General features: G+C 32.1%; 1 protein-coding gene across 1 annotated transcript; it reads left to right on the forward strand.

Moving 5' to 3' along the window:
• The first annotated feature begins 11,437 nt into the window (after nucleotides 1-11,437).
• LOC134281233 (multiple epidermal growth factor-like domains protein 10) lies at nucleotides 11,438-12,774 on the forward strand. The gene is made up of 3 exons (XM_062763708.1): nucleotides 11,438-11,508; nucleotides 12,388-12,519; nucleotides 12,626-12,774. The coding sequence occupies exons 1-3, from the start codon at nucleotides 11,487-11,489 to the stop codon at nucleotides 12,772-12,774; spliced, it is 303 nt and encodes a 100-aa protein (XP_062619692.1). The 5' UTR covers nucleotides 11,438-11,486.
• Nucleotides 12,775-14,633: the final 1,859 nt, after the last annotated feature.

Below are 14,633 nucleotides of genomic sequence, written 5' to 3' on the forward strand. Positions count from 1 at the left end.
TGGACTTTGTACTCCTGATAGAACAACAATAGCCTCAGTCTTTCAATCACAATCACTGCAGAATCACTGCAGAATATTTGTTCATTTCCTAGGCGTCGTCGTGCGAACAGGGAATTAATTTCAAACAATTTATCAAATTCATATTGCACTAAAATTTGACACACAAATTCTGCCTTTTATTTCCCCATGCCAATTTCAAAGCAAGCGTGCTAACCGCTTCCCAGTACTTTCAGTATTTTTGATTACTCAGTGCATACACTTGATTACTGATTATGAGACGTAAACTCGATAGAAAGGTTGACTCTATCATTTGTTTTCGATAAAAATAAATGTTTGTTACAAAAAAAAAAAAAAAAAAAAAAATCAGGATCCTTGTGCTCCCTCTTAAGCTATCATCATCAACGATGCCACTACAAATATAGTCTCGAGTTATTTTTGCAGTTTTGTATAATTATATAAAATATTATTTACAGATATCTATAGTTTATTAACTTGAATTCAATGTTTTCCTCACGATTTTATAAATATATTTTCCATATATTTCCTGTTTAATTGACTGATATTGCCGTATATTTGTATGCAATGTTGTATACATCGGTGAGGGCCTTAATAAATCGATCTAGTGCAAGGGCATACACTCAATAGATCATAGGAAGCTTTAATGTGTCTGAAAAGCGCTGAAATCTTGATTGTCTTAGAGGAGACATCATAACCAAATTTCCACATTCCTGGAAAGAAATGATCTTCCGATTGTTAGAAATTAGTGGTACAAAAAGTACGTAATTTACCCCGTATCTTTTAAATAATTCGGTACAGTTTTCCAAAAGTTTCTTTTTCAAATATGATTTATTCTGACAAAATCAAATCATAAATAGATACAAAGAAGTCGGTTCATTTTATGCATAAAATGGCCCTGTAGATATACCAATTAATTGATCAACACTTTTCTATTTGAAGCATTAAAATACACTAGAGACATGGTGCTTTCATTTCCTATTAAAATTTTTCTCTTCGAAGTCCAGGTCTTGGAGAACTGGCTTTATGAAACTGCAATGTTCTTGAATTTTTAGGGAAACATGTTTAATTGAGTACTTTTAGTAAAGAAAAATAATATGAGCTCACTCTCTGATCTAAAAAATAAAACATGTCCAATAATCCTCAGAGACAGTTTTATCATTAAATACATGTAATTGCATATTTTAGATCAGAGGTTGCGTTCTATATTAAATATCAAAAAATAGCTTTAAAAATTAGCCGTTTTGTAGACTTTTTCAGAATATGAGGAAATTGACGCATTTCTTGACGTCATAATGCATTGACTAGGCAGAAAATGAAGTCATTTTTGATAAATACGCAGTTACCAAAGATCTAAGTGATTTTCAATGCATTGTTAACTAAAACTATGCAGTTTCAGTTTTTCAGAAATTCACAGGGCCAAATAAGGCAAAAGTGAACCATGTTCTTTGTAAAATACAGTTCCTGTATAACAAAATGAATTTCACACTGTAAATAGGCAAATTTTAGGTGATAAAAGAGAATTTATAAATGTAAAGAAATATTAGTAATTAGGTAACATATACTGTACACAGAAAATACATCAAATAGAATACTACTACATGTACTTAGTAGTCTACATGTAAGACAAGAAAAAATCGTTATATCCAAAAATGCATCACATGATTAACTAGTGCTAATTGTAACGGGGACCGTTACAGATGTTCCCCAAACGCTCCCCAAATCCCTTTTTTGTGCCATTTTCCTGTCAGACATTTAAAAATATGCTCAGTATCAAAGGATTTCATAGAAGAATTATAAAGGCTACAATGATACCAACTATATGTCATTTAACTCATTGCACGCGCACGCACGTGCATGCACATGCAAGATGATCATGGCATGTTGTCTTAACCATTAACATTTCTTTATGTTGTGAGAATCAATAGGAAAAATCATAAAAATATATATTTTACCGTTTTTCAAATATACTGGTCATTTACGTATTGTGCGTGTGCACGTGCATGCATGCGTGTCCTTGCATTCAATTATGATAGGAGCATAATGTAGTAATCCATCATACCTATTCATATTCTAAATTTCATCCCGTTTTGTTCAGAACCAAGAAAGTTATAGGCATTTAAAGTTTCAGCCAATCAGATTGCAGCACATGTGCATGCGCATGCTTTCATGATAATTCTTATATATCATGCTGTAGATCTTCATAATGTAGGACTATGTTCAAAATTTCGAAAGATTTTGTCGGAAAACAAGAAAGATATTGAGACCTTAGTTTCAGCCAATCAGAGCGAAGCACACGTGCACGCGCGTGAGATCTTGCTATTTTGACCATGTCATCATGTCTATACTCCTAATATATCCTCAAACTATGAGTTTCAAAGCATTTCATCAAAAAATAGAACAGTTGCGGCTATATCTATTATATTGGTCATTTCACGTGTTGCACGTGCGCGCTCTTGCAAGCACGTGCGCGCAAAATGACCTTGATTCCGCAAATCTACATTACATGTCTACTGACCCTAAAAAGGTTTTACCTACATCGGATGAACAGTTTACAAGATCACTCCCGGACAAAAAAGTACCCAGGAAGAAGAAGAAAAATAATAATAACTAGTGCTAATTGTAACGGGGACCGTTACAGATGTTCCCCAAACGCTCCCCAACTCCCTTTTGGTGCCATATTCCCTGTAATCTCTATTAAATAAGAAATACTTTATGGAATTTAGACTTAATCAAGGTTTTCCCAGAAGAATACAAAATATATTTAAATTTAAGCATTGCACGCGTGTTCATGTGCGTAACGACCATATTATATTGTCTACACTATCTATATATTTTTATACACTTAATATCAAAGCATTCAATCCAAAGGTATTAAAAATTGCACTCACTCGAGTGTATTTTTAATTTAACTCATTTCACGTGCACGCACGTGCATGATGACTACACCTTCTTGTAGGAGTCCCTTATATTTATCTATGTTCTAAAAACCATCCTGTTTGGTTGAAAAACAATAGAGTTATAGCCATTTGAAGTTTCAGCCAATCAGAGTGCAGCACACATGCATGCACGTGATTTCATGAATTTTTATCTTTATCATAGTAAAGGTAATCTTAATGAATGACTATATTTCAAAATTCCAAACATTTCGTCTAAAAACAAAGGAGATATAGCCATTTAAAGTTTCAGCCAATCAGATTGCAGCAAACGTGCATGCGCGTGATTTCATAAATTTTTTTCTATAACATATTGTAGGATATCCTAATGCATGACTATGTTTTAAATTTCAAAGCATTTCATCCAAAAACAACGGAGATATAGCCATTTAATGTTTCAGCCAATCAGATTGCAGCACGCGCGCATGCGCATGCTTTCATGAAAATTTTTATATATCATGCTGTAGATCTTCATAATGTAGGACTATGTTCAAAATTTCAAATGATTTTGACAAGAAACAAGAAAGATATTGAGACTTTAGTTTCAGCCAATCAGAGCTAAGCGCACGTGCATGCGCGTGAGATCTTGCTATCTTGACCATGCCATCTTGTCTATACTACTAATATATCTCTACATTATGAGTTTCAAAACATTTCATCAAAAAATAGAAAAGTTACAGCAATATTCATTATATTGGTCATTTCACGTGTTGCACGTGCGCGCTCTTGCAAGCACGTGCACGCAAAATGACCTTCGTTGGGCAAATCTACATAACATGTCTACTGACCCTAAAAACATTTTACCTTAGTCCAATGTGTAGTTTACAAGATCACTCGTGGACAAAATTTTCCCAGGAAGAAGAAAAATAATAATAATAATAATAATAATAAGAAACAGAGTAAAAACAATATGTTCCCCAACTTCGTTTGGGGAACATAATAATAAGAAACAGAGTAAAAACAATATGTTCCCCAACTTCGTTTGGGGAACATAATAACTATAGGGCATGCACCAAAAGCTATGTGATAAGTGTATTTACAACAACAACGACTGGTGGCAACAGGTGGTGTAAATAGCCCACCTAACAAATGGGTAGAATCTTTAAACACCCAAATATGGTATGACTTAGCAAAAAAATGTGCTAAAATTTCAAGCATCTGTGATGAATATCTGCTGAGAAAAATGCGACCGAATAATTGTTACGGATAGACACACAGACAGACAAACAGGCAGACAGAATACAAGGGTAAAACAATATTCCCCCATCTCCTTCCGAGCGGGGGTAAAAACTAAAATGAATAGAGACTATTAAATACTAAAAATAACAAACTAAAAACAAAATACTTTGAAAAGGAATGCGGAAGGAAAAGCAACACAATTTAGTGATATCATGGTCTATCGGGGTATGGTAGGGCAAAAGAGGGACTCAAATTTCTACGTAAAAAATGTGAGAAATCAATAAATTATTCTTTTTCAAATGGTCAGGTCATTACGTTTCATAAAATATAAATACCTTACAGATCAAAAATATAATTCATTGCATAATTTGACAACTGGCAATTTCCAATTATTGGCAAAATTGATCAAAAACTAATTAATATCATTATTTAAATTTTGTTATTTCAAATTGGTAATTAATTGAGTATATGAAATACATATAAAAGGCTAATAGGTCAAATGGTCAGCTGAGAAAGTTAAGCTCGATTTGACGAATACATGTACTGTGTACATTATAGAATTAGTTTGACTTTTTCCTAGGTAAGCCCAATAATAAGTAGTGTGTATCTAGAGGCGTAAGGTGTACACCTTAGTGCGGGTATTACTGTCTCATGACAGCATCTAGTTTTAAAGAATATTCTTCAAAACAGTTCTAATGGTCATCAGATTGTTCATGCACAACCATTTGAGGAAGTATTCAAGTTTGCTATTTGCGATCGCCCTAGACTCTCTTTTAGAGTAACATTGTCAAACAATGGCTGAGGATAATGACCATGAACCATGAATAAGATGTGTCTTGGAAAATTAAAAAAATAGATGTAACAGCAAAAAAAAAAAAAAAATTTCTTTTCTGTCATTGTTACACTAAAATGCAGATTTATTAATTTGTTACACTTCAAAGCAGATATTGCAAATGATCAAATAATGTATTTGGAATTCATTTTTATTGAAGGATTGGATAATCACAAGTATCAGCTTTTCAAAAAGCTTGCCTGACTGCATCAATCATTATCTGTATACATGTAAACCTTTCAAGCAATACTATTGTTGGTTTTACGAGGGGTGTTAGAAAAGTTCGTGGACAAGTTCTATTGTGAGCGCGCTATTTCAACGAAACCGGTCAAATTTTCCATATAAAATATTTACCATTTTTCCAATAAATATACATGAATTTGGTACTCTCGGGTGATTATTGAAAAATATACAGCTTTTTTATTTTGATAAAACTTGCTTCACGGAGCATGCTACATTTTGGCAAGTTTACATCACGAAGACTCTTTATTAAAATTAAAAATTGCACAATTGTAGCGCAAAGAGATTTATAATATTTTACCTGCCGCTAATGTATTCATGAAAAGTCACTGGGAGAAATTTTGAACTTAATTCGAGGGTATATGACTGTTTTATAGCCGTTTATAAATGATCAACCCGTAAAAACACAGTTAAAAATTGGAACGTCATTGAGCGTCATGGAGCACTGCACTACCTAAAAATTGTGCATGCAGACTGGAAAATGTCTAAAAAGAGAATAAAATGTTCAAGATGCTGCCGGGAATTTCCTATACCTACAAAGGACAAGTTTTCAAACGGTTGTAGCTTCAAAAGAATGGAAGGATTAACATTTTGAATGATTAACTCCATCGATACTTCAATACCCCCGTATCGCATGGACGTTGTGTTGCGCCTATATGGTTTTGCATAGTTTCCATACCTGATCAATTAACTGCATAGACTTTTTTTAAGATCTCAATAATATCCGAATCAGTACAAAAGACATTCTAGAAGAAAAGTAACATGTCTTGATATAGATATTTCATTTTAAAGTAGAAAAAAAGATAAGATATACCTGAAAAAATAAAAGATTTATAAAACTGCGACAAAGCTGAACGGGTTGAAATCTGGTAGTCACGTCGCATTACGTCAAGTGATTTCTCCGTGAATCCCATGACCTCATAGTAAAAATCGTTGTAAATTTTCAAGATTTTATAATATGGACTTGATTTTTTGCATACCAATAAACAAAATGTAGGAATTTATTCAGACATAGGTCATACTTCACAGTAAACAACAGATTTTCCGTAATTCAATGTGTCCGCGAACTTTTCTAACGACTCTCGTACATGTGTCCGTACATTTTATTCTGAGAACCTTGTGTAAATGAAATCCTTGTTTTTACTTAACTTGTAGAAAGTAGAATAATCATCCCTACACTGCATACTAAGGAGTTGATATTCTGTGGATTTTTTCTGCAAATGGAGTGATCTGCCCTTGGATCTAAATTGAAAGCTTTATTGTAAACCTATAATAAAAAAACGTATAAGTGGAAATTTTAGCGAGACGCAAATTTAGCGATTTTTCCTCAAAAAGTGGTATTAAATTTTTAGCGAGATGTAATGTTATCAATTTTAAAATGCTCACTAAAATAGCTATAAAATATTAAATGCAATTGATTTTTAGCGATATTCAATTTTAGTGATCTCACCACTCTCGCTAATAATGCCAAAATTAAATCCTCGCTAAAAATTCTGCCTATACGTTATGTTATCAAATCATGCGTTACCAACATTTTTAAATTGGGAATAATTCAATACACTTTTTGTTTCAGTGAATTTTCTTCACTGAATAAACGGTAGTAAATGTGTGTTCATTAATGTATTTTTTTTCCAAAGGCGGGTGTGGGTATGTGTGTGTGTTGGGGGGGGGGGGGTTAGTGCCTCTATCATATATGAGAAAGAAAAAAGTAAATTCAATATTTAGGCCTTCCAAGATTTTGCAATGGTTTCTTATTTATTGTGTGTATCGGAGCAGAGAAATATAACAGATCATTCATCTGGAGACCATGACTTGTTTAACATATTCACAATTATTTCAGTTAAAGTTACGATCTAGTCTCCATATGCGTGAATTTTTTTCAAGAGGGACAACAACATATAAACAATCAAATAAAACGATCTAGTCGACAAGAATACAAAGACCAAGCCATCTATACTGACTTAAATTGCTTTTTCAAATGGTATGAAAGGAACGAATTTGTAAAGAGCATGTGTTCATTTTGTTTAAACAGCAATTTTTAAATATTTTTATGCGAACTTGTAAATTCTTTGCATTTATAATTAGAAAGTACGTATAATTTCTATTTTCAGACTATATCTGGTTTCATGCAAATGGCGTGAGCAAAACATAATTTATCTGTGAACATTTCTAACAACGAATTTATGGATGCATATATCCAATCTGATAGTTTCCTAAGCGTATATAATTTAAAAAGGATATAACATTAATAATACGCTTATTCCCTCAGTTTATTTTTGATGTGCCTTCATAAGTTGTCGATGGGTACACATAGGCATTTCCTTTAATCTACACAGCTATTGGCCTAGGTAAAGGAGAATTGTAAACGGGAAATTGTTGACTCAGGGAAGTTTTTTTTTAATTCAATCAGACAACTTTGATAGCAAACATGTTTTTGTCTGTTTCAATGGAGTGTATTACTTTACTTTATATAAATCTTATTTTCAATTTTTTGGTGTTAGTGGATGCAGTGTTTTTCTGGTCACCAAGGTAACTGTTACATTATTTTGTTTGATACATATATTTCAGGGATGGGGAAATGGTAATGTGCAATGGTAATTGACTGTAATTAATTACAAATTTCGATGTAATTGAAAGTAATGTGTAATTGACCAAATTTTCAATTACAAGTAATGGTAATTTAATTAATTACTTTCCAAAAAGGCATGTAATTCACAATTACTTTTCAATTACATTCCATTACACTGATTTTAAATAAATGAAAAATAGTCTCCTCTCCCTCAATTTCATAAAAATTATTTATGAAAGGTTAATAAGTTATACTTTGGACCAAAAATTTCAATTGTAAAATTTCTTGAAAAGAACTTCCCTTTTTATGTCAATTGCTGTTTATATACAATGCCCCATTTCATTTAAAAAAAAAAAATTTTTAAATCAAATTAATCTTTGTAAAGTTTACAAATAAAATTCATATTTTGATTTTTTAATTAATTAATCCATATGAAAATAAGAAGTCCAATGGCTTCTAATCCTTTTGTTGGCCATATCTTCAGCTTGTGTTGGAAGTTATTTACAGATGCTAATTAGTGTCTTGGGGTCATATACTTATTCCTAAATAAACATTTTTCACACCTTTGACTTTGTCTGTTTGTGTTTTATACATACTCTTTGACTTTAAATTGTAGTTTGGCACAGAATAAATCAAATACCCACATTTTGAGACGTAAACCTATGACACTGAAATAAGGAAATATACAGGCAAATTGATCAAAGCATCAAAAGTACATTTAGCATAAATTTATCACTTGTTTATGGGAAAGCTTAAAAATGATTCCAAAATTTAAACACATGAATTAAGGTCAAACCATCTGTAAACTTTCTACTAGTCAGTATATCTACATATGCATTTTTCTCACAAATACCCCAGTGGAAAGAATCTTCAGCATGGCAGGAAAATCTTCAAATTTATCGAAGATATATTAGGTTAGGGGACACAGTATTTGAAAGATGTATGAAGCTTTAAATAATATTATTGTAAAAAATGTTGTAAAATAATCTGTTATGAATGTAAAGGAATATACATGACTATTTACTTTCATACGTGTATTCTTGAATGTAATTTGTAATTTAATTAATTACATTTGCAAAGTAATTGTAATTTAATTAATTACATTTCAAAATCAATGTAATGGTAATGGTAATTTAATTGAAGGTTTTGGGAAAGTAATTGTAATTTAATTAATTACTTTCCTATGTAATTGACCCCATCCCTGATATATTTATTATTTCAACATTCCTTCAATATTAGAATAAACTCTTGCATCTGTCTTCAATTATAAGAATATAATCTATTTTATGAAGAAAGTGAATGAATTATAAAAACTTAAACAATCAATACGAGTCTGTGAACAAGGCATAAAGTGCTTCGCTATTCCAAAGGTGGAATCAGGTGCTTTGACAAAATAAGTATCTCTTGTCGAGCAGTCACATCCGCTTTTTTGTCCTATGCATCGATTAGGCAGTTGTTAAATTGAGCACAGATGTCTAAAGATTGGTTTAAAATATCACAAAACACAGCTCAATGAAAGGTTGTATTTGCTGACAAGGTCATCAAAATACCAAAAGTTTTCGAAATGCTGACTGTAAACGAGGTTGTTTGAAACCCGTCGTTAGATCAACGTAATTGTCAGTAGTCTGGTATCGGTTTAAAAGTTGATCGTACTCAGAGCATGTTCTTCAGCTTCGAATAAATAAGGAAAACCAACGTTGTGGCTATTCATAAAAATCATGCATCAGGTCAAGTAATTGTTTCACGGCGTCCCATGAAATGTTTTTAGGAGTTTTCATTGAAATAAAAGAAATGAATACTTCCATGCATAAACATGGATCAATCAAAACAAAATACGCAACATCTTCACATTGTCTTAAAACAAAGCAATTACCGCACCACAATGCCTTTTAAGGTTTTCCCCAAAGAATTTAGAAATTACATACTTTAAATTTTTATGCAAACAATCTCCAAATAATCTTTCAGCTTAAGCTTGTACCCCTACTTGTCAGTCACAGTTATCCCTATACAAAAGCTTATATTATGTGATGCCCAAGAATGGGACAGGGAAACTGTAGCAATTTATTGTATTTATTCATTCCATGAAATCCAAATATTTATATCGTCAACTTGACCATGTTGCAATATTAGTGTTACTGAATTATTATTCACGCTTCATTCGTCATTTTCTTGGGTTCCCTTGTATACAGTGCATATGTATGTAAGGGATCCATTTTTCTAATTACAATTTAATTCATTGCTACGTTTTACTCCATTCTCGCTGTATATTCTCCTAGTGACCACCATCAATCTCGCTCATTCAAGTATACACAGAGAATAAGACAATGATCATGGTCTTGCGGTTAGTTTTTTTGACAGAAACATTCAGCAATCAAGGAAACATGTGCTCATAAATCTAGATCATATTTAAATTTCTTGTCAGATTTCTGAAAATATAATCCAAATGAATGACAAAATTTTCTAAAGCATAGAAGTAGCAGAAAAGCTACAGGAAATTGTAAAGTTATAGAGTATTTGCAAGTCAGATAACGTTTGGTCATGCTGATCTTTGAATTTCACTCTTCCAATCATATGGGATGGAAATTAATAAATTACAAGAACTACAATGCTGCAATAAAATGTTTCAATATTATAAACTTTAAAATATAAGGCTTGAATAAAATGTTTTAATCAAGTTCTGCCAAAATACATTTTCAGCTAGTAGAGCTCCTTTTCTAAAACAAAAAAGATCCATTATGCATACTAGTATGAATATTTAAAAATGTTTTAGTACAAAAAAGATTGAATTTCCGATAGGTACATTTTTAGTTCATTAGAAAAGAAATGGCTAAGAATCATGTTAATAACCATACAAATATCATTTTACTTTTTGTAGTATAATATTCGGCAGATGTTGTATCTTTGAAATCTGAAAATAACAATGCCCAGCTCAATTGCAAAAAAAAAAGAAACAGAAAAAGACCCAAAAACTTCCCCAAAACACCACCTAAATTGAAACTAATCGACCCCAAACGAAAAAAAAAAACAATCAAAACAAAAGAAATCCCGTTCGAGAATTATTCACTCACATAGAGAAGGTACCATGGACGGGCAAAGGGATTCAAGATTAGACTCGATCAGGACTTTTTAGCATTGAGTGATCTCTTTGGTGCAAAAATTGCCTTGACGTGGGGCCACACTTTCTTACCAAAAGTTCCACAACTTTCAGTTCAGAGTGCACAAACTTGACAAAGGAAACTTTTTGCTACCTATTTTTTATTGTCTCAGTTCAGTCGTGGACGAGGCTTGAACACACGACGTGCTTCCGATCACAGACCTAGCGCTCTACCGACTGAGCTACGTGAGGGTGCATGCCAGAGGCGTTGAACTAATTGCTTTCAGCGGTACATTGTAAGAGCACCTTGTCACTCTTTCCGTGCTCCCTTTGTATATTTAGGTAACAATTCAACAGATGACGTTTACAAAAGAAAAAAAGAATCAATTCTATTCATGTCATCTATTACATTTGTAACAGTGTGACTGAGATTAACTTGAATGTTTCCCTTGATTCCTTACAATGGACATCAGTAACTGATATAGGTAATACAAGACTTCTTACATTTTTTATATCCGTATATTCCCTACAAATACAAATGATAACGTTTAACACTGACATTATATATTTACTAGCACCAGGCAGAAACCTACTCAAGGGAAGTGTATTCTAGGATATACGATGCAGAACAACAGGTGCATCCGTACGTAATAATTTATTGCAATTTTCATAGTCTAAGAATGCCAAACCAATATCTATATACGAATAACTGACTGACTCAGTGACAATATAGTAATAGATTTCCTCTTAAACATATATCATTTGCTCAAGTTCATCGACAAGCATAGTTTCAGCTATGTCGTTCTTTACGATGCTAAGCTAAATACAGAAATATTCTAATATCTATTGATTTTCAATGCATAATAATCATGTCCTCAGATATCAAAAGGGCAAAAGCACAACTTGATAGGCTAAAATATTAAACGTTTTGGGCATAATTTTATATCTTACGTACTACAAAAGCGTTTAAGAAAGGTACATTAAGGAAATATGAGTAGAAAACTTAATTATCAGAAAATTATCAAAACAAAAACTTGATTGACATCTGTCAATTCAATTTCATTTCAATGAGTTAAAATGTTTGCTTTATACTAAAGGAAATTGGGGAATTTAATGTGTATTGATATGAAATATCAGAAATATATCCAAGAATGGGGAAGGAAATAAAAGAGAGCAAAATCAACAAATAAATTTTGACAGGTAGTGGCCGACATTTTCATTGAATACTTTTGAAATCAAATTCATGCAAGTTCAAACCATTAAACAAAAGCTGTTTTAATAAAAAAAAATACAGACGTTTTATAGAGTACCAAACGCAATGAGAGTTTGCACATGCTTTCTAATTTGACCAATAAATAAATAAATTAAATAAACGTTAAAATAGCCTGGACCTGTTATTTAAATGACCCTGAAGTATAATCACAGGTTCATTTCCTTGTTGCCAGAAAAGAAGTTTTTCCCTAATGAAGAGGACAAAATATAAATACATTATAAAAGTCTATTTTCAATTCTTTTCTTCCAGCATGTCCTATTGGATATACAGGAAGTACATGTAAAGGACCTTGTCAGTATCCAAAATATGGATTCATGTGTCAGTCAAAATGTGACTGTAATCCACAGCTTTGTCATCATATTACGGGATGTCCTCCTCCTCGTAAGATATAATATGTTAATGATATAAGAGAATGGGTTCTTTTGTGAGTGACTATTAAATCGAAATTTGATATGACATGCCTTATATTGCAATTTTATTCTTAAAGGACTGACATGCAAAGCAGGACGCAGTGGCAAATATTGTGAATTTCCATGTCGTTATCCAAGTTATGGACAAGGTTGTCAGGAGAAATGTAGTTGTCTGCAACATCTCTGTAATGCCGAAACGGGATGTAAATATAAAGTAAATGTATAGATATCACTTGGCTTTCTTTAATTTTATAAAAATCATAAACATGAAACATCATCTGGCAGATTATATACATTTATTTTTTGAAAGAATGGATTGCATTTACAGTGTAAAACAATTATTGTTTTTCTTGAATAGATATCTACAGAGGGAAAGCCAAACATTGCTTTATCCCATGTTTATACCAAACCCTCTGCCAACTCACAGTTCGTGCCCAAAAGGTCGATTATGGAAGATCATTTATCAACCAACAGAAATGACAAAACGAATGATATAGAACACTTGACATCCACAGAATGTATGGAATGCATGGTCATGGCAATTTTTTGCTGTGTTTTACATTAAAAAATATAAAGCATAACTTTTATGGGTCAAAGTCAAGAGATATTTGCAATAAGATACGTGAAACTGTTGTAGTAAGATTATATGAAACATTAGTCATTTTAATAGTATATATCTAAAACCTCACAGATGAAATGACAACGAAGATAAGTTGAAGTAATAATATTGCTTGAATGCTTTGTTTAGTGAACGTTCGAATCGGTAGAATGAGAATTTTAAAATGCTTTCTATCTATTTCTTCAATCAGTTACTGTATAGCAGGTTAAAATCGCGGTCGGAAAAGATCGCGATTTGTTCAAGTTTCAGCAAATCGCGGTCGTTTGAATTCGCGGAAAGGAAAAAATCATACATTTTTTAAACAATACTTCAAGCATTTTTCTTTAGGTAGATATTGTGTAGACTAATATTCCCCGTCTTTATCTTATGAAAGTCTGTACATGAATATCGGGCATATCAGACAGACTAAGCGAGTCTCACTCTCTACCATCGGCTCATACATTCACCTCTGTCGTTGGCTCTATATATATTGTGTCGATTTTGAGCCCGACTGAATAATAAAGAAACACCGGACTGATCCCGATATGAAGTTAAAGCAATACTACGCATTCAGATTTATTTTAATTTTTGAGTCCGAATCAGAAAAATTTACCGTATTCAAAATGTTGATCTTTTAATAATATGATTTAAATTAATTGTCTTTACCCTGTTTACTACGTAAGTGCCTTAATTAAATGTAATGACTGAGTGATACACACGGGTGAATTGAAATTAAACAAGCACGATGGCAAAATTAATTGTAAGTTTTAGTAATTAATTTAACAATCAATAAGCTTTAAAAACATCAACATCTACGTGTTTATAAATGATTGCTGCCTGTGTTTTTGTACGGAAAGACAATTAAATAGATTTTATGAAGATAAAAGAAAAATTTCAAGTTATCCTTATGAATCTTTTGAAGAATTATTCACTGTATGTTGAATTCGCGGAATTTCTTTTTCCGCGAATATAGCGAATATTAACTCCGCGAGTTAATTTCCTGCTGTACAGTAGTTTAGAAAGAATTATAGATGTTATGCATGGAAAAGAACTAGACTCGTCTGATTTAACTCGGTATGTGCCACCTTCCAATTTCCCATCAAAGAAAATGAAAATTTACCTCCAGTTGACGACGCAGTATTCGAAGAAGAATATTACTAAAACTTGTCATCATCAAAGAGTTAAAAGATTTGTGGAGATTTTCAACAATAATGTATATATGTGCCATATTAATACTGTATTTTGTTATCTCTAAGAACAGTTTCTTGTATTTTCAGTAGAGAAGAAAAATAAAAGGAAATTAATTAAAAAATGAAGCGCTGGCTTCCCCGGACATATTTAAAAAAAGTGTCCTAAAATCGTATTGAATAATTTTAAATTTGTACACTGATTTTGAACACTGTTTTATTTAGAGTGACCATGAATTAACCTTCATGTAAGGCGACATTCAAAATTTCGAAATTGTTACATTGAAGTGAATCATACAA

Source organism: Saccostrea cucullata, unplaced genomic scaffold (assembly GCF_032062105.1).
Source record: "Saccostrea cucullata isolate Sc308-1 unplaced genomic scaffold, CSIRO_AGI_Scuc_v1 ctg6271, whole genome shotgun sequence".
NCBI lineage: Eukaryota > Metazoa > Mollusca > Bivalvia > Ostreida > Ostreidae > Saccostrea > Saccostrea cuccullata.